This window comes from Rhinopithecus roxellana, chromosome 10, assembly GCF_007565055.1.
Source record: "Rhinopithecus roxellana isolate Shanxi Qingling chromosome 10, ASM756505v1, whole genome shotgun sequence".
Lineage (NCBI taxonomy): Eukaryota > Metazoa > Chordata > Mammalia > Primates > Cercopithecidae > Rhinopithecus > Rhinopithecus roxellana.
This window is the reverse complement of record NC_044558.1, coordinates 68,682,793-68,703,037: the sequence shown is the minus strand read 5'-3', so window position 1 is coordinate 68,703,037 and position 20,245 is coordinate 68,682,793. Positions and strand designations below refer to the sequence as shown.

The window sequence follows — 20,245 nt, the reverse complement described above, 5'->3', positions numbered from 1 at the left end:
TATACTTATTCCATACTCAAACTCTCCAGTTTTGAAAAATAAGTCCTTTATAGCTGGTTTGTCCAAGTTAGGATCCAGTTGTATCTAGCAATACAAACCCTGTATTGCTAGTGGTTATGTCCTTTAGAGCTCTTTAAATTTGATCTCCCATGTTAATGTCATTGACTTGTTAGAGGCTGAACCTATTGATAAATGAGAATATTTATTTAAACTTAATTAAACATTAAATCTTTAAGTTTACTTAAATATTTAAGAATATCTCTTTACATTTATTCAGAACATTGTTACATAGCAAAAATTCTATTCAAATTTTTCCACGTTAAAAAAAAAAAAAACCAGGATCCAATCCAGAACCACATGCTGCAAATGATTGTTAACCTGGAACAATTCGTTTTATTCATGTCAGTAACTTGTTGACAAGATGGAACTAGAGCATCTTGCAGAATGACCTCCCTTCTGGATTTGGTTCTCTATCCCTCTAACACTGCACTTGTCCAGTATGGTAGCCACTAATCACAAACAGCTATTGGGCTTTTGAAATGTGCCTAGTCTGAACTGAGATGTGCTGTGAGTATAAAATAATACACTGGATTTCTAGACTTAATACAAAAAAGGTAAAATATTTTATGAATAGTTTTTTACATTGATTACATGTTCAAATGATAATTAGGGTAGTATGGGTTAAATTATGTTATTAAAATTAATTTCACCTGTTTCTTTTCTTTTTTTTTTTTAATGTACCTCCAAGTAAATTCTATCTGGCTCCCATTATATTTCTATCAGATTTAAAATAGCCAGGCATGGTAGCTCATGCCTGTCATCTCAGCACTTTGAGAGGCTGAGACAGGAGGATCGCTTGAGGCCAGGAGTTCGAGACTGATTAGCCTGGGTAACATAGGGATACCCCAACTCTACCAAAAAAAAAAAAAAAGTTTTTTAATGTTTTTAAATTAGCCAGGCATGGTAATACACACCTGTGGTCTCAGCCACTTGTGAGACTGATGTGGGAGGATCACTTGAGCCCAGGAGGTCTAGGCTGCAGTGAGCTGTGATTGTGCCACATACTGCAGCCTGGGTGACAGAGTGAGACCTTGTCTCAAAAAAATAGGAAAGAAAAAATTGCTACCCACAAAGGGACTCTACAGCAGTACCCTGACGTGTAATAGCACAAAGAACGTCAGTAGACTAAAGTGTTCCTTAGCTAGACTTTTGTAACATTTGGTTGCTGTGTACCAGCTACATAATTTTCAGTGGTAGACCTTGCCTAGAGAATTTTAAGACCTAGTGTTCTACAACCCTGGCTTAGTCTGGTAGATCCAATAGATGAAACAGCTGCTACAGATTTTTAAATATCTCTGATAGCTGAAAGGGTTAAATAATATAAACCCGTCAATGCGCTACAAATGCTAATAACCCGGTGCCGCTGATTTATAAGTAAAGGACTATGTGAGCCAGTGCAAGTTCGTGCTTCATTTGTTTATATATTCATTCATTTGTTTTTAGTGTTGGAAAACCTTGGACAGACAATTATCCCCGATTTGGGATCACTGGAAAGTCAGCATGATTTTCGAACCCCGGAGTTTGTGAGTACTACTCCTTTATCTTAAATTTGTATTTGCTAGCTAAGAGATTTTTCACGAAAAATTTTATGAAAAACTTTCTCATAAAAGTGTTTTTAGGAATGCATTCCTTCAGTGGCTGTAGATCCTACATAGATCTTATGGCAGGGACTGTGCGTTCAGAGCTCTGGTGTCTCTCGGGAATAGGTTGCTGAACTTGATTGTCTCGGCATCATGCTCCATATGTTTGTTCTTCATATTGTTCATGTAATTTTAAATGGGAATTCATTTTGTAATAAAATAGCATCTTGTTTCTGAAACTCCTGTTCCATTCATTGATACCATTGCTATCAGTATCTGTTGTTAGTAACTCTGGAAAATAGTCTCTAAGCATATACAGGTACATCGACCAGTGCCAGTCACTGGTAGCGAACATAGTCTACTTTTCCTTTCATCCTGGAGCTTTCAGTAATACAACCTACATGTATCTCGTAGGGCTAGGAATATTCTGTTGGTTGTTTCTACCAGGAAGGGAGCTAAATGCTCCCACTAAATTGGACTGATTAAAGATTAGCCATGGTTCCTACCCTTAAGGAATTAAAAATCTTATTAGATGCTACTGTGATTTTATTAATGCCTTGTTTAAAGAAAATTAAGCACATAGGATGCCTTGTGCAAAATATCCTTAATACTAAATAGATTTTTATATTAGGCTCATTTGGTGGGGGAGATGGGAACAAGTGTTTCTGTGACTCATGTACCATATTATTGCACCAAATGTGTAGGAGAAACATGCCAGGATCTGCTTACATTTCCTGATTTTTGTCCCTGTTGCAAATGGCCTACCACTTTAGGAATGCATAAATCTTTTCTAATTTATTTTCAAAGTGTGATATAGCAGATAACCCTGTAGAGTTCAGTCTTAGAAGTAGAGACTGCAGAAATAGGTCATGTGATTCAAACTGAGGATGGGGAGGTGTCCACATGGTGATGGAGCAGATAAATATTGTTCTGCAACGTGGTTGCATGCAGGATATCCCACACTTCCCCCCAGTTTGCCCAATCCCAGGTCTGGTTAAGAGCAAAGGAGATCTAAGGGGCAGTCAGGGCTGGCCCATCAGACCCCAGGTTGATTCCAAGCCCCAAGGAGTTGAAAAAAAATAACTGGAGATGTAGGGGGAGCAGTAATGGTCAAGGCTATTTCTAGAAACCCTGACTCAGCTGACACTGACCCAGGAACTCATACAATCACTACTCTAGTAATTGGCAGAGCCCAATTGTATTATTGATAAAGACCCAAAAAAACCTCATTATGTGCTTTTTCTGTTCTTGCTCACTCTTTATGGATTGCCTAGTCAATTCAACCAAGAGTAAAGAAACTAGAGTGCTCTGGACTGAAAAGGGATGGCACATAAAACTGTATCCACAATGCCGTTTTATTTCAAAGTGTGGGACTCCTGTGGTGTACTAGCAGATTGCCTACTGTGAAAATCACCTGGATATAATAGAAAGACGTAGTATTCAACGACTTTCCTATTATATTCAATAAGATTTCTGGTAAAGGGAAATTGTGAATGCCCACCAATATTCCTGCATCTTAAAGTAGCAGAGCAATTTTGTGGTTTTTCTGACTTTTGCAGTTAGAGACCGAAAGCAGAATTGACACAGACATTTCACATTTGAGTGTAATACTGGTAGACACTCATGAAGCTGCCTTTTTTTTGTTGTTTTGTTTTTGTCTCCTTTTGTTGATACTCATAAAGCAACATGTCTAATCTAAAAAAAAGTGTGTGCAACAAGGTGTTGGTGCGCCTGGTAAACCTATACATAGTTCACACCAATTTCCTATGTGAAAATAAAAGTATTTTCCTCAGGAACAACCTTGAGTGTATTGCAGTGTTGCAGACTGGCAAGTCTCTGCTGTGTTGTTGCCACAGATAAGGCAGATACACCGATAATATTCCTCCACCTTCAGCATTAACTTCTTGAGTACCACACTTTCCTTTTCAAAGTGGAAGAAGACAGCTAGTCTAAGCTAGAACGACCAGGGGTGGAACTCCAGGCTCACAGAATACATTTACCTTATTGAAAGACTTGTTTTCACAGTGAATCTGAGAACACCCAAGCTGGAAGGAGATTCTTAGGCTAAATCCCCACTTTTTTATTTTTCACTCTCATGCTTACAGAATTACCGTGAGTCATATTGTTAGACTGCAGTGATGGCATTTGAAACTGTTAATCACATAGTCCTGTACGTGTGGTTGATACCAGATTTCTATATCCTGCCTATTATCTTTCTCTAGTTTTGGGTTCATAACATATTCAGGAGAGAATCTGGGATTTTCTTGTGCTTCATAGATTTTCACACATCTGATGCTCATTAAGGCCACTTCTTTGTGTAACTGCTTGTGTTTTCTCCTTAGCATCAGCTTAACCAGCGTACTCCCGGTTCCACAGTAAACATAAACTGCTGTCTCCATGGTAAACAAACAGAAGGTGTAGAAGTGGTACCTTGAGAATAGGGTGCCCAGGGGAATCAAGCATTATATTTAAGGTCAGCTCTTTTTGTAGGCAGAAGCTTACAGCGTCAATGAAAATGGGTGGCTCCCATTGTATAGGCAGGCAAATGCCAGGACAAAATCAGGTAAGTTGATTCAAGCCACATTTTAAAATCAGAAATGGGTGTCACAGTACACACCTGGGAGCAGAAAGAATCCAAAGGCAAAGCAAAATTGAAAAAAGACTGAAAAGAGGAATAAAAGAAGCTGAAAAATCGATATTCTATTTTTCTCCATCTGGCATTTTGGAAAGTCCAACTGCAGTTTGCAGAGTTGAACCGAAATAAAGCAAAGCCTAGTTCATGTTTACTTGGGCCTTATCCTCAAATAGTTCAGATTTTAGAAGGATCAAGAGCCTAGTGTTTTTATACAATGGGGTGTATTTATAGAGTTTGGCTAACAGGGAGACTAAAATGCTTATCATTATTAGTTCATTTCCTTCAGAATTTCTGTTTTTCTTTCCTTTGAAACGAGGCCTGAGAGAACATTGCCAGTTGAATCGTCTTGGTCGCTGGCATCATAAGCACATTCAAGTTTTCCTTCACAGCTCAGGTGTCTCTAATGTGACTAGTTGGGTAAAGCCAGCACTGCTGTATATATAGTGTGCATAAATCACAGTGAAATAAATGCTGCTGTGAACCTCCCACATGGCCTGGAGGCCACAGCCTACCTTGCTCTTGGCAGCATCTTCAGTGGCTTCTTCTCTCGCTTGCTGCAGAGTTTGTCCATTGATTACCTGTCACCTGCATATTTGTGTTGCTCTTCTCCAGCTCCTGCTCCACTTTGCAGACTGAGGCAAGTAAGTTTAGCCAAACTATGCAAAAATGGTGAGTGATAAACAGAGATGTGAACATAAGGTGCATGTGTTCTTGCTACCCCAAAGCTTATGAGGAGCTGGGAATGTGTTGAAACTAGAAACTGTTGTAGACACACTTCAAGGTAAGGTGGGTGTGTGGGTGAGAGTCCAGGTAAAAGGGACCCGGCAAATATTGACATTAGAAAGTAACTTGATGATCTTGCTGTGGTGGGAAACTGTCTCAATCCTGGTTCAGTTTTTTGTTTAAGCACAATGAAATCAGTTTGATAACTTGTTTCATTAACATTTTATCATGAACATTTTTCCCATACTGTTTTGTTTTCTCCAACATTGTTATTGTCTCTGACATTATTTGTTCAATATATTGATAAGCATAACTCATCCATTGTTACCTTGAAAGCAGTTAGTTCAAGGAGGATGTAGTCAAGAAAATGGTGGCATAGCCAGATGTTCTGAAACTATGTGAATGGTGACTATCATTTGGGTACATGGAAGAAAATAGATTAGGTGCATGATTACTCTGGGGAAGGAAATCGGTTAAAGTGAGGCTGGGAACTGAGTACCAGAGACTCAGATAACCTTGTAGAGTTCAGTCTTAAAAGTAGAGACTGCAGAAATAGGTCATGTGATTCAAACTGAGGATGGGGAGGTGTCCACATGGTGATGGAGCAGATAAATATTGTTCTGCAATGTGGTTGCATGCAGGATATCCCACACTTCCCCCCAGTTTGCCCAATCCCAGGTCTGGTTAAGAGCAAAGGAGATCTAAGGGGCAGTCAGGGCTGGCCCATCAGACCCCAGGTTGATTCCAAGCCCCAAGGAGTTGAAAAAAAATAACTGGAGATGTAGGGGGAGCAGTAATGGTCAAGGCTATTTCTAGAAACCCTGACTCAGCTGACACTGACCCAGGAACTCATATGGGCCAGTTGCCTGAGTACACATGGGCTGAAGGATGGGGTGTGGGAAAGGATTCTGATCTAGCAGTGGTGAATCTGCTTGCAGCAAGCGAAGATACTGCCATGGATAGAAATCAGGTTGTGGTCAACATGAAAACACAAGGAAGGAAAGAGAAAGCCAAGGAATTATGTTTTATGGTCTGAGACTGACTAGTAATACCCCCATTTTCCAGCCTTTCTAGAACTCAAGGTTTATATATAAACCTACTGACTTTTGAGAAGCTGGAAGATTCCTACTGCCTCTGATCTCATGCCAACTGAAGATGTTTTTCATTGCTTAGTCTCTACGAAATTTGGAATAAGTAATAAGAATTTGGGATGGCAAAAGAGTATTAGGTTTATAATAGGATAAATTAGGGAAGATGATGAGCAACCACAGGATTTAGAAACGCTAAATAGAAAAATAGACTCAGGAAGATGAAGATTAAAGGGGAACAAATATATGTCCCATTAATTAAGCATCATAGATACACAGAGAGAAGGAAGTCTGAAGAGTAATTATCCCCCTTTGAGATTTTGTGTAACTGACTCTCTTTTTGAGGGAAGATACTGCTTTATAGGAAAATATTTTTGATTCCCTGAAATTCAATTTGATTATCTTCAACCATATGCAAACACATGTGATCCCAAGGAAGAGTTAAAATATTAATTTACTAAAATATTCATTCGATATCTACTATTTTAGTTGAAGAAACAGAAAAAAAAATCCCTGCACTTGTGGAGCTAACATTTTGATGGGGGAGACATAAAACACAAAATAAATGTGAGATAATCCTTTAGAGAAAAAGTAGGGATTATGTGTGTGTATGTGGAGTGGGGGGTGACAGTTTTAAGTAGGGTGTTTAGGGAATATCTCACTGAGAAGTTGCCAAGTCAAAAAACCTCAAGGTGCTGCTGGAGCAAGCGCTTTGGAAATCTGGAGGAAGAGCTTTCCCGGCAGAAGGAGCAGCATAAACAGAGGGCTCGAGGTAGGAGAGTTGGTTAGATACATTTAAGGAAATGGAAGAACACTGTGGCTGAAGTAGAAAGATCGAGAGAATAATAGATATGAGGATTTCATAGGCCATTGTAAAGACTTTGGTCTTACTCTGAGTTGGGAAGTCGTTTGAGGGTGAGCCCTTGGAGAGTAAACTGGCAGATTTTGAGCAGAGGAGCAACCTGAACTGACCTGTTTTCATAGGATCCCTTGGACTGTCCTGAGAATAGATTATGGAGGAGCACAGCAGGGGCAGAGAGACCTGTTAGACTATCTCAGGTATCCAAAGGAGAGATGGTGGTGGGTTGGTCCTGAGTGTTATTATGGTGGTAGAGAGACATACTCAAATTCTGAATACATTCTGAGGGTAGAAGCAATAGAATTTGTTGACAGATCAAATGTGAGAAAGAGCAATCAAGGAATGACTCCAAGTTTTTGATCCAGAAGACTGTGGAAGGAGCAGTTTAGGGAGAGGATGTGCAGGAGAAAAATCAAAATTCTGTTTTGGATATGTAAAGTTTGAGACATTCAGGTGGAGATGTCAGTTTACAGTGGGATATATGAACCTGGAGTAAGAGTTAAAGAGGGGGACCCAACTCCCCATCTGAGAGTTGTCAGCACACAGGTGATGTTTAAAGCCATGGGACTGAATGAGAGCAGCGAGGAAAGCAGTGAGATAGAATAGAGAGGAGATGCTGGACTGAGCCCGGGGGCACCAGTATTTACAGGTCACAGAGATGAGGAAAAATCAGCAGGACAGGCTGAGCCAGGAGGAGCCAGTGAGGTGGGAGGAAAGTGAAGTGCTTTGGAAGCCAGGTGAAGAAAGTATAAAGTAGGAAGGAATGACCAAATTCTGATGATGATGCAGAATTGACCATTGTATTTAACAACAGGGAAAAGACCGTGATGGGAGGGGTTTGCGTTGAGTGGTAGAATCCAAACCTTATTAGAAAGGATTCAAAACAGAATGGAAGAAGAAGAACTGGATACAGAGAATTTAGGTAACACTTTTGTGTCTGTGTGTGTGTGTATGTGTCTATATGTGTGTGTGTGTATAAATATATATATATATATATATATATATATATATATATTTTTTTTTTTTTTTTTTTTTTTTTTTGCCAAGCAAGAATACAGAGAAAGGGGGTAGTACTTGGAAGGATGATTACCGTGAAGAGAGTTTTAAGATGGCAGGAATTACTGTTTGTCAGGTAGTGGGAGCAGTTCAGTAGGGAGAGAAAATCTGATGACACAGGAGTGAGAGGGAAGAATTACTGGTATAATGTCCCTGAGAGGGCAAGAAGGGAATCCCATCTGTAAGTGGAGGGATTGGCCATAACTGTAGGGTCTGTTCCTTCTTAGAAGTAAGAGGAAAGCCAGCATATTGGGACACAGGTGAAATTAGTTCAATAGATTTGATAGTAGAAGATTGCTGAATCCTTTTCTTGATTGGTTTTTATTTACCAGTGAAATGGAAAGCAAGGCATTAGCTAAGATTGAGGGAAAGGGGATCTGAAGAGAGGAGAAAGGGGTGAGACACTCATCTGGAAGAGTGGGAAAGTGAATGTACTGGGGAAATGGAATGTCATTGCTGGCAGTGATGAAAGCCTACTCAAGGGTAGTGATCATGGTCAAGGTTGGGTGGTTGTATGTTTTTCCCATTCAAGTCCAGCTTTGGGGAGCAAGTGTAGAATAGATACAGTTTGATTTAACCAATTTGGAGAGAGAGCGCGAGCAGGCTAACTGGAGAAACCTGGAAAAAGTTCTAGGCTTTCTGGGCTGGGGCCAGGGCCTGTGTGGGGCTGACGATCCTGAATTTATAGTCCTACCACGCTGCCCTACTGTGTGGCTTTCTCCAACATCATTCAGACAGCAAGAATGCAGATAGCAGCCTTCAGCCAGAGTTGGGGCTTTGTAGATGGGCATTATGGAGTGTACAGTATTGGCAAGATGTCACTGAAACAGTGAGCTCTGGAATGTGGCCCTAAAGATGGAAGGAAGGGAAGAAAGAAGAGGGTCGGCAGATTGATTAGAAAAAGTCAAGGGGCCCCTGGGGTCTTGTGCAATGAATAGGTGATATAGTTGTGGTTAGAAAGAGGGATTCTTAAATAAGTCCTTTTTGAATATTTCTTAAATAAATGCTTCTTGAATTTTTCAGGATGGCAAGGGCCAGGGTAGGACTATGGCATTACTGCATGAAAGGGAGAAGGTGATTGGCAGTAAGAAGTGATGCTACTGAGGGACCAGAGTGCATTGGTCATGTCGTGTCTCTGGATGCATAGTGGAGAAGAACATGTGAGCCCGGAATCAGAATTTCAGCGAACCAAGAGCAGCAGCTGGGAATTTGGAAATGATAGACTTTAGGAAGCTTTGGGGTTGTATTCTATTCACATGGACCTGAAATGAATTTTCTTCCAAGAACATTGAGGAGTAATGGTCTGGAAGTGGCACTTGGGAAAAAGAACATTAATCTTCTTTGCCCTGAGGTGTGAAAGGTATGAGAGAATCAGAGCCAGCTGCCCACAGGTCTACAAATTTTTGCTTGCAAGTTTTGTCTCAAAGTGGGTTCAAAGATCTATTTTCACCTTTTTTTTTTTTCCTTGAGCAGTCCAGACTTTGTTTTGGTTATTTCTGAAGCAACTGAATTGGTGTTCGGGCTATTGAAAAATATTTTGGTCTATTTTATGGTCAATCCAAGACCTTTCTGGCTAATCCCAGAAACCCAACTAAAGTCCCAAGATCTCCCCACACACTCCCAGATCTTCAGGATCAGAAAGTCTGGGAATAAGGCATTTTAATAAGTCAAACATTTTTTCACTTGGACTTACACTCTTTTGCCTTCTATAAACAAAGAAATATGATGACTTTGCCTTGTGTCTTTGGCCCTAAGCTTGCCAAACTAAAAAAGAAAAGAAACTCAACCAAAAAAGAAAACCAAACAAAGGAATATTCATTTGGCAAAAGGACTCTGAAAAGGGGGAAATGAGATCAGAGATAAACTGACTAGTAAGAATTGCTAAATTGGCCCATTTGCTATGGTAGGAATTCACATGGCATTTCAAGGTTGAAAGCTTTTTGTGCATTCAAGAACAGAAGGTGATGGAATGTGCATTTTTGTCTGAATATGGAGGAATATTTATTTGCTCTGTGTGGCTGATTCAAAAGCTAAATTCATGGATTTGTTAGGATTGGGGAGTATGAGCAAAAGTGAAGCAGTTCAACATGCAAAGATGTCATTTAAAATTTTTTTCAGAGTCACTTCTTTGGAATATAGAATGTTATTTTCTCAGAGAAACAGTCATAAATGGTGATTAAGTTGCTGGGCCCAGTCAGACAAGACCTGCTAAAGCCAATTTAACTCAGAAGGCTAACAAATGATCATTCTGTACTAATAATCCTCTTGAACACTCTAATCTTATTTTTTCCATTCTTAGCCTAAAAACGTGAGTGTAAAATGAAAGTCCTCCCTCAGTAAGTCAAGACTTGTGAAAAAATGCTTAGCATGATCAGAGAGATTGATTGATTTTTGAGTTATGTGAGATGATGAAGAAGCAGTGGTTGGCCCACAGTTTAAGGAAGTCAATTTAACTGTATGAGATGAATGAGAAAACAGCTTACTAGCTTCTATATTACTTTTGTCTTTTCTGCTAATGAAAGTGAACTTTAGATTGATAATGGTTAAAGGTCTGGTGAAGTCTACAGAAGCTCATGCTGCCCAAGAATGTTTTAGAAAGGAGTATAATTGTTCCAAATGAGTTAACCAGGGTATTAAAAGCACTTGTAGATTTGCTTTGGGAAGTGCAGCGGTCGTCTCGAGGTGATACAGGGACTAGGACAGCTGCCAGAACCTAGTGGGGCAAATGTGACAGTTCTCCAAAAGGGGTGAAGTTAGGGTAGAAGTTGGGCATAGGCTAAATTCTCATAAATGGAGACACTGGAGCTGGAGCACTAATCTCCATATTCCAGATTGAGATGTTTAAGAGATGGTTTGTGAATATTAGAAAAAAGGTCATTAGGAGCCAACATGATGAGTTCAATAAAGTAAGTCATCCCAAAATGAATACATTACTTTTTTTAATGGAGGTTATTAGACTGACAGAATAGGAGAGCGCCACAGACATTTTTATGTGTTTTGATTTTAGCAAGATGTGTGGGAAAAAATGTATTTAAGTACAAAATGAAATGTGTGCCTGGTGACAGCATGCTTATCTGGGCAATTGTTCTTAAAACTGTGGAATAATGGATGAAAATCAATTTCTAGAGGAGACAAAAATCAATATGAATTAAAGTAAATTCCTGCCCCTAATTCATAAATATCAGCTGTTTAAGTAATCAGCTGTTTAAGTAAAGAGCATAAGAGCAGAGAATAATGATGGATCACATGAAATGACTGGATATTTGGTTAATGAAGCTCCATGTGAATTGAGCATGTGATAACAATGTCAAAAGGTTAATGAAAATCTAGGTTGCATTTGTACCTGTGTCCAGACTAAAGGAAATACTCAGCTTTTCCTGCTCAGTATTGGTAAAGCTACCTCCCATTCTGAGTGCTGACTTTTAAAGGGGAGCATGTTGAGAGGGAATGATCCGCATAGTGGAAGATGCTGATATTTAGGTGAGAACATGACAGCAACATTTCATTATTTGTCAAGAGTAATTGGTGGATGGCATTGCAAAATGTAGCATTAAGACCCATGAGGTATATATGAGCAACTAGATTTCATTTCAGTAGAAAGACGTTCTCATAATTAAAATACCTCACACCTTGGAGGAGATGAAATACAGATGAAATGGATAACAATCTAGCATGGAGATAATGAATGCCTGAACCAGGCCATGTCAGTGGGACATGGCAATTGGCAATTTCTAATTGATTGACTTGGTAACTGATAGAAAGTGGGGAATGAAGGAAAAGGAGGTTTCTGTGACATCTCACCCCACTGAGTTTTATGCAGTTCGTTAATGTATCTGCATTGCTCCTTTTTTGTTTTTTTCCTCATGTAACATATTAGCAGCAGCCAAATGATGTAATTCCTTTCTCCATATAACAGTGTTTATTCCACCTGGTTTTATTCCACTATTTCCAGAAATCCTTAGCTGTAAAATGTCTTGTGAATTCCCACCCCACAAAGTATCACATTTGAAATTCAGCAAGCTATCTGTTATCTGGGGAATGTCAAAATTAATTTGACAAAAACATGGGTGAGGAAAGCAGGGAGGCCTGGGCATTCTGAACAAAGATGTGATATCAGTATTTACCATGGAACTCATTTAATTATAAGTCATCTAGAAGCATAATCACAATAATGGCCAGGAAAGCCACAGAAGCACAATAATTGAGTTAAAGTTGAGAGTTTGCTGGCAAATAACTTCATTGTCTCATGACCTAAAAAGCAGCATGGATGTAAAATGTTGTAATAAAAATTTAAAGAGAAAGACAGAACTTGGTGGGAATGTACACACGATGTGAATTCACAAGACTCCCAGAATATTGAAAAGGAGAGACCAGTGGGATTTCAGTTTCTGCCATCCCTCCCGTATTTTGAACTCTTGGTTAATTTGGAAGGCTGAAGGGCTTTGGAAAGATGATTTGAAAGCTTTTTATTTCTGAGGTCCCATTAGTTAACTGTAGCTTTCCTTATTTTAATAAATAATAATAAAGTGCATTTTTACTATGAGTCTCAAATGTATTCCTCAAGTCTGTCTCTGGTAAGAAACTATAAATATGCCTTTACCCAGAAAACTCTTAATGGCTCCTTGAAAAGGAAAAAGCATTTACAGCTCCTTCTTCCGAGTCACTCTTCGAAATGTAGAATAATATGACCTGACAGATTATAATAACTCCCAAACAGCATCTTCATTGATTATAATGGGCAAACCAATAATATGGATCTTTAGGATGTTAGCATGTATTATAATATATCAAGTCAAGACCATAGTTGTAGCTGGAATAAAATTTGATTGCAAATTTGTGTGTGTTGATTTTAGCAGGATGTGTGGAAAAAAATTGTAGATTTTTTTCCTGACTTCCTTAAAATAAAAACAAATAATGAAAATTTTGACAGATCATTCAGTGATGCTAATGGTGTCACTACCATTTCATGTACTTTCGTCTGCCTTAAGTGTTTTTAAAAAGCAAATATACTATCTGTGAAATATGAAGGAAGAAGATTAAAAAGAGGTGAATTAGATGAGGTACTTCTGAGACTTTGGAAGTGTTTTTACTTATTTTTAATTTTCCTTTTTTGTAGGTGAAAGCCATTTTAAAGGTTCCCCTCCTAGGAAGTTGAACATAAGATGGACTCCAGAGAATTAGAAGCCCTATCTTTCCATGCAACCCTGCTCTCAGGCCCCTGTGGACAAGTCACTTTTCCTTTTAGAACCTGTTTCCTCATATATAAAAAGCAGAAAGATCAGCAGTAGATATCCTCACTGGGGTGTTGTTCAGCGACTGCATGGTGACTGAGAAACATTTTAGCTATCTTAAAATGATGTTCATAATAATATAGTGAATAGTCTTACCTAACACTTATGGATGCTTGTAGTTGGCTAAGCACATTACAGGGAAAGGGCTAGCTAGGATTGAAAAGGCCACAGCCCTACGTTACTCAGCCCTGCCATACCCTGTATCATTCCCTTTCAAATGAAATCAGAGTGTGTTGGCATCAGGAATTAGTTCTATTCTTAGAAGATCAGGCAAGAGCCTTGATGACTTGTGCCCCTGAGAAAGTACAGTTACAGACACTTCAGTACCTACCAAATTATCAACAGGTTGAGAATTAATCATACCCAGCAATATTATAAAATACCAACAGCACAACCTGTCAATAAATATGTTGAGCACTCACACATGTTATATAATTTTCAATGAACTAGAGATAGACTATTTAAGTTACGTACTATTCTGAATATAAGCCACTATTAGCTTCACTAAATTTTGGAGTAAAATTTTCATTCAGTATATATTAATCAATATGCTTAGAGAAATACAAAGCAGTCTAACTCAGCATTTATCCACAGGGCCAAGAGTGAGCAGACTGTTCACCTCAGTCTCCTGCATTGTCTTATTGTCTGACAAATGTTAGTTGTGCAGTTGATGCTGGTTGGTTGATTGAATGAAAGACTGTAAGGCAGTGTGTAGTGTTTGATGAGTTCTGTTAGGCACTTAGGAAGTGCTAGAGGAATTCAGTTAGGGCTGTAGTTCTCACCCCTGGCTGTGCATCAGAATTACCTAGATCGTGCTTTTGAAATATGAAGGCCCAAGCTCCACTTTCATGTGCTTATCTTGGTCTTAGTAGAACCTGACTGTGTTTATGTAACATTTAAAAGATGACTATAATGTACACCCAGGTTTAAGAATCATTGCCTTAGAAAAATCAGGTTTGGGCTGGATGCCTATAATCCTAGCATTTTGGGAGGGCTAGATAAGAGAATTGCTTGAGCTCAGGAGTTCAAAACCAGCCTGGGCAACATAATAAGACCTTATCTCTACAAAAAAAAAAATTATAAATATATATATACACACACACACCACACACATATATACATATATACACACATATATGTGTACATATACATGTTTAGCTACCAAAAATATATGCACATATATGTGTACATATACACACATATATGTGTACATGTACATATATGTGTGTATATATATATATAAAATCAGGTTTGTATTTTTGAAGGAAGTGGTATATAGCTCAACCTTGAAGACTACATTTTGGTAGATACTGAAATCTGTGCCAGAATCTAGATCAATCAGGATTTTACCAGTTCTTTTGACTGACCTCTGGATAACGCCCACACAGATAATGGAGAATAATCTCTTTTACTTGAAAGTCACCTGATTCTGGATGTTAACCACATCTACAAAATACCTTTACAGCAACACCTTGATTAGTGTTTCATTGCATAATAAATGAGTACGATAGCCTAGCCGAGCTCATGCATAACTATCACGGTTATTACAGAAGGGTGTCCAAATAGCATTACATGAACATATCAATGAAGATGGAAATTAGTGGGGTGTGCCCAGTTTGCATTGAGTCTAGAGCTTATCTTGGGAAGTGAGAGGAGAGGATGTTGGAAAGATAATGTGGAATGTAGAAATGTTGGACTAAAGAGTTTGGGCTTTTGAGCTGAAGAGAGAAAGCAGCGCTGTAGCAGTGCTGTCGAACAGAACTTTATCTCACGGTGGAAATGTTCTGTCTCTGTGCTAACACGATAGCCACTGACCACACTTGGGTATGGAGACAACTTGTGATGCAGCTATTGAGGCCAAAGAACTGAATTCTATTAATTCTTATTCATATAATTTCAGTAGCCATGTGTGGCTCATGACTACTGTGTTGGAAAGCACCACTGCAGAGAGAGTATTCTGGTGGGAGGACGTATGATGAACTGGGGGAGAAGCAACATGCAGGCAGTCCAGTTAGGAGATGACCATAATAGTCCCAGTGGGGACTGGGCAGAAGCAGGGAATATGGAAAGGAGAGTTGGAGGTGAGGGAGAAGCAAATCAAAGATAATCTTACATTGACCTATTTCTCTTTCTGGCCACTTCTCTGCTGTTTCACTTCCTGCCCTATGTCACCCAAGCACTTCCTATCCCTTAGATTCCTCAGAGCTGAGCCCCACTCATCTTTTCTCACTCTCTCTCCTTCTCACACTCACTTCCTCAGCTTCCATGACGAGCTCTATGTTGACAACTCCCAAGTTTATCCTTTTCTTAAATCTTTCCTCTCAGCCCTGCATGCTGATACTGCCACATAGAAACCTCAGGGACTTAGTCTTTCCCTCCTAGTCTTTTTTCTCTTTCAGTTCTCTGAATGTTGATAAATGTAATCATCATCCTTGCAGCTTCTCAAGCCAGAAACCTGAGGCTCTTTGACACCCTGTTGATAACTGAGGCGCTCTCAGCCCCATCCAGTTAATTAACAGGGTCTGCTAATTCTAAGTATAAATTATAGCTTCAATCTGTCGCTTACTTCTCATCTCCATTGCTCACCTCCTCAGGTAGGCTCCACCTCTCTTCCCTGGACTCATAGTCTTCCCATTACCACTTTTGCCACCTACTGAGCTGTTCTCCAAATAATTCCTTTAAAAATAAGAATCAGATTTATTTATTTCTTCTGTGATGTGTAATGGAATTTTCTTCCCCTGTTAATTTATCTGCCACGTTACAGAATGTCACAGGATAAAGGGTTAATTAATTTCAGTTAATTTATTTAATAATATTTATCCATTTAATGTTCCCATAGCCCTGTTGAGCAGATACTGTTGGGAAATATCACTAAAAGGATGGCACAGTCTATGTCCCTTTGAGGCATATATTCCAGTGAGAAAGACAGACATTAATCAAATAATTACACAAATAACTTGACAATTAAAGTTGTGAGAAGTGACATTTAAGGAGAAGTACAAGGTGTGCTGTGAGCATATAAGGAGTAAACCTAAGCTAGCTGCGAGGGAAAATCTCCATGAAGAGGAAAGGGAGCAAAGGAGATTCTAGGAAGAGGGAACTGCATGTACAAAGATAGGAGGGAAATACTTTTCTTCAATAGAATACAATTTAAAATGTTAATAGAATATAGAAACTGACAACTGCATTTGGATGGAATGGAGTTGTGAATTTTCTGAAACAGACTTAGTCTGTTACCACCTAATTATAAAACTTGAATAAAATGGTTTTATTAAATACTTTTACGTGTTACCTCAAGTCAATTCAATAATCTGTTGGCTCACTTTCTTAGGTGTTATAGATTAAAAGTAAGTATTTTTTCCTTCAGTGTTATATTCCCATTAAGATGATATATGTACATAAAAATACATGACATATATGTATTATACTATTATAACATGATGTAAAATTAAGAGTCAAAGTGGTATAAAAAACCAGTTCTAAATTTTTAATATTCTTACGCTTCACACTCTAAATAGAAAAGTATCGATCTCAGAGTTTTCTTTTTAATGTGGATTTATCTGTTGATATCTACTAATTAGAACTTAAAACTGAGAAATTTAAAAAATATGTATTCATGTAAATACAACCAATACACATTAATATAAATATGCAGAATAACTCTTATAGTAAGAAGGGTGTCATTTTTTGTACATTTTGCAGATCTCTTTAAGAAAAGACAGCTGGATTCTTATATCTGCTTCTGCACTTAAAAGTTGCAATATATTGTTTTGGTTGAAGTACATGAAGATGATTCAGTCTTACATAGACAAGTAGTCAGAAAAAGGAAGCATATTTTAAAGCCTTTTCAGATAATTGAGGATGTTCTTCTTGGATTCCACAATAAAACTCAACAAGTGGTAGTTAATAAAGGTTGGTTGCAATGTGGAATGTTGAAACTGTATTAATGAATTTTCCCTACATGAAAAACTTGCCTTGCATTTTGAAGGGACCTTCAACCAAGCATGATTTTTGCCACCATGCTTAGGTCAGTTGGGAGGTATCGATTCACTAAGTTAAGTAGATCTTACAAATGTTTACTCATTTCATTATATGATATGAAAAAATCACATTTGTTAACATTACCTTCAATCTCAACAGAAAAGTCGTTGACTATTAGGAAGCTGTCAAATTCACAGTGGTGAATTTAATTGTCCTAAATTCTAATATTTGGTTGAAAACTTGTATTTTGTCACTAACAGTAAATGTTGTCAGTTGTTTTCCTTGAAATGACAGTTGCATGTTGTTCATTTTCGAGAAAGTATCTGCTAAATATTCGTCTGTGTAACCAAATTTTGTGTCAGTCATCTGTCAAGTAAAAATGGCATTCTGTGAGAAAGAAAAAAAAAGGCAGTTTTAACACACAACTCAAAAATCCTGCAATCCCTTTCCCTTGAGACAATGATCATATTTCTATGTGCAACGGAAGTGCTGAATGGGTACTTCCATTTCTTCCCACAGAATATTAAAAAGACGTTTACTCAACACTCAAGATTTAGTAAAGTTAGTACTTATTACTGCTCCATCAAGAACATTCTTAAAGGAAGTGACAACTTGCTTTTTTCACTGTGAGCATGTGGTGGTGAAGAATGCCTGCTCATCCAGTCTGGTGCCAATGTGGAATTGTGCTAAGGTGCTGGCAGTTTTACCCACCATGACTTTTGCACCATCACTGCATATGATAATGCAGTTAGAAAGGCAAATAACATCTTAGTATTATAAAAATGGTTTTGACCCTGCAGGTCTCCCAAAAGGGTCAGGAACCCTCAGAGGTCTATGGAACACACATCCATTGGCACAGAGGGTGGTACAAGAAGAGAGAGAGAAACATGAACCCAAGTTGGTAGGAAGGCTTCCAAGGAAGAACTGAGCTGGACCTTAAAGGAGAGTTAAGACTTGGATAGTTGGTAAGGAGTTGGTGGTTAGGAGAGGGGGAGGGGATTTCAGGACAGAGAAACCATGGGAGCAAAGGAGTAGAAAGAGGAAGGACCGTGACGTAGTCAAGAGACTGATGAGAAAGATAGTTGGGTTGGAAGGTTAGGAATGGGGAGTAATAGTTTATAAAATGTGGCATATAATCAGATTATAAGGCATCCGAAAAGTTTGGACTTCCTCTAGAGGTTGCTAGGAGTAGCTAATGGTTTTTGAACTCTTCTGTGACTTGCTGAGCATATTGGTTTAGGAACATCCTTCTGGTGGCAATGTAAAAGGTAAACTGGTGAACAGGAGAAACAGATGCAAGGAGACCAATGGGGTGTTAATTGTAACCTCATTAGTAGGGGTCAAGAGCACAGACTAGAACGATGGCAATAGATGGAACAGATTGAAAGCTAAACTAGCTGCCTCAGAGGTGGAGGCAATATGAGAACTAAAGATGAAAAAGTCAAAGGTCATCTATATTTTATATTGCATAACCCCAATTGCTTGCCAAGGACATTGTCTATTAAGGAAATGTAAAAAAATTGGGTGCTTTTATATATGGTCCCACATAAAGCTTTATCCTTCCAAAAAATCAGAGTGCTTCCTTTTTTTCCGATAGCAGGACTATATCATTGAACATATTTTCCTTTTGCCTTGCTGCCAAGAGGCTTTGTGCCAGTTTGCATGTTAAGATCAGAACAACTACAATTGTCTCAGTGGTTAGTACATTGTCTTCCTGCTACCTTCTCTGGCTCTGATTCTGTTTATCATTCTTTAATGGTATTGCATTTATTCTTCTTGACGCCAGATGTCTTACCTCTTCTTTTGAAAGAGGCTAGGAGAAGAGGTAGAATACAATTTAACAGCCCTTAACATATTTTATTCTTTTGTGGAATAAGGGCCTCCTCTTTATCACACTTTACTCGGAACCTGAAGAAAGACTAAAAGCCTCTGATGTCCAAAACCAAAGCACTACTCTGTAATTTGAGAGAATTTCAACAGATTCAGTTAATCTGGTTGCCCAATCCAAAGCATGTAAGAAGCAGCAGGTAATAGGGTAATACAACACCTATTAAAGACAGGTCAATTGATAGCTAAAAGAAGTCATCCCTGATCATCTGAGAAACAATAGAGAGAAGCAGCAAGATGCGGGTGGAAGTTTCTGATGATTATAAGCTATGTGAATGCACCCAACGCAGGTAGTAATCAATAAAAAACTGCTACCTGTTAAGGTAGAGAATACCATTGTGAAAGCTCACATTTATTGAGCTTTTACTATATTCCAGGTTTTGTGCCATTGCCTTGCATGTATCATCTCACTTAATCTTCACAATAACCCTGCCTTTCTATGATTTTCCCTTTTTACAAATGAGTCAGTTTAGTTTTAAAGAGATACAATATACACACAAAGGCACGTGGCTAGTTGTACGTGGCACAGTTAAGATTTGAAGCTAGTAGCTCTGCCAGATACCAAAGTCTGTGTTCTTTATTCTCATTTCGGACTCTTTTCATTTACCTGCTAAATAATAATAGCTTATATTCAATATCCTCTTTTAAGAGAGTTTTGTAAGGTTTTATTTATTTACTGTCTATGGTCAGCTGAAAACATTTTTGCCCCACTGTGTTTTTGTTTTTGTTTTTTTTGAGACGGAGTTTCGCTCTCATTGCCCAGGCGGGAGTGCAACGGTGTGATCTCAGCTCACCACAACCTCTGCCTCCCGGGTTCAAGCAATTCTCCTGCATCAGCCTCCCAAGTATCTGCGATTACAGGCATGCGTCAGCACGCCCGGCTAATTTTGTACTTTTAGTAGAGACGGGGTTTCTCCATGCTGAGGCTGGTCTGGAACTCCTGACCTCAGGTGATCACCCGCCTCAGCCTCCCAAAGTGCTGGGATTACAAGCATGAGCCACCGCGCCCAGCCTGCACCACTGTTTTAAATGAGACATTTATTTTTTTAAATTGTGTTTTGGAAACATCTGTGCATGCCTGTTTC

General features: G+C 38.7%; 1 protein-coding gene across 4 annotated transcripts in view; it reads left to right on the top strand.

Annotated features, from left to right (window-relative positions):
* Nucleotides 1-20,245, top strand: part of ANO6 (anoctamin 6) — a 228,461-nt gene that overhangs the window by 94,586 nt on the left and 113,630 nt on the right. For 3 of the 4 annotated variants that reach the window (XM_030938982.1, XM_010382272.2, XM_010382273.2), the window contains one exon: nt 1,504-1,583. The exons of the other annotated variant lie outside the window; for it this stretch is intronic. In XM_030938982.1, coding sequence (XP_030794842.1) covers nt 1,504-1,583 — 80 coding nt within the window. The remainder of the gene's footprint in view (nt 1-1,503; nt 1,584-20,245) is intronic. 4 annotated transcript variants of the gene reach the window in all.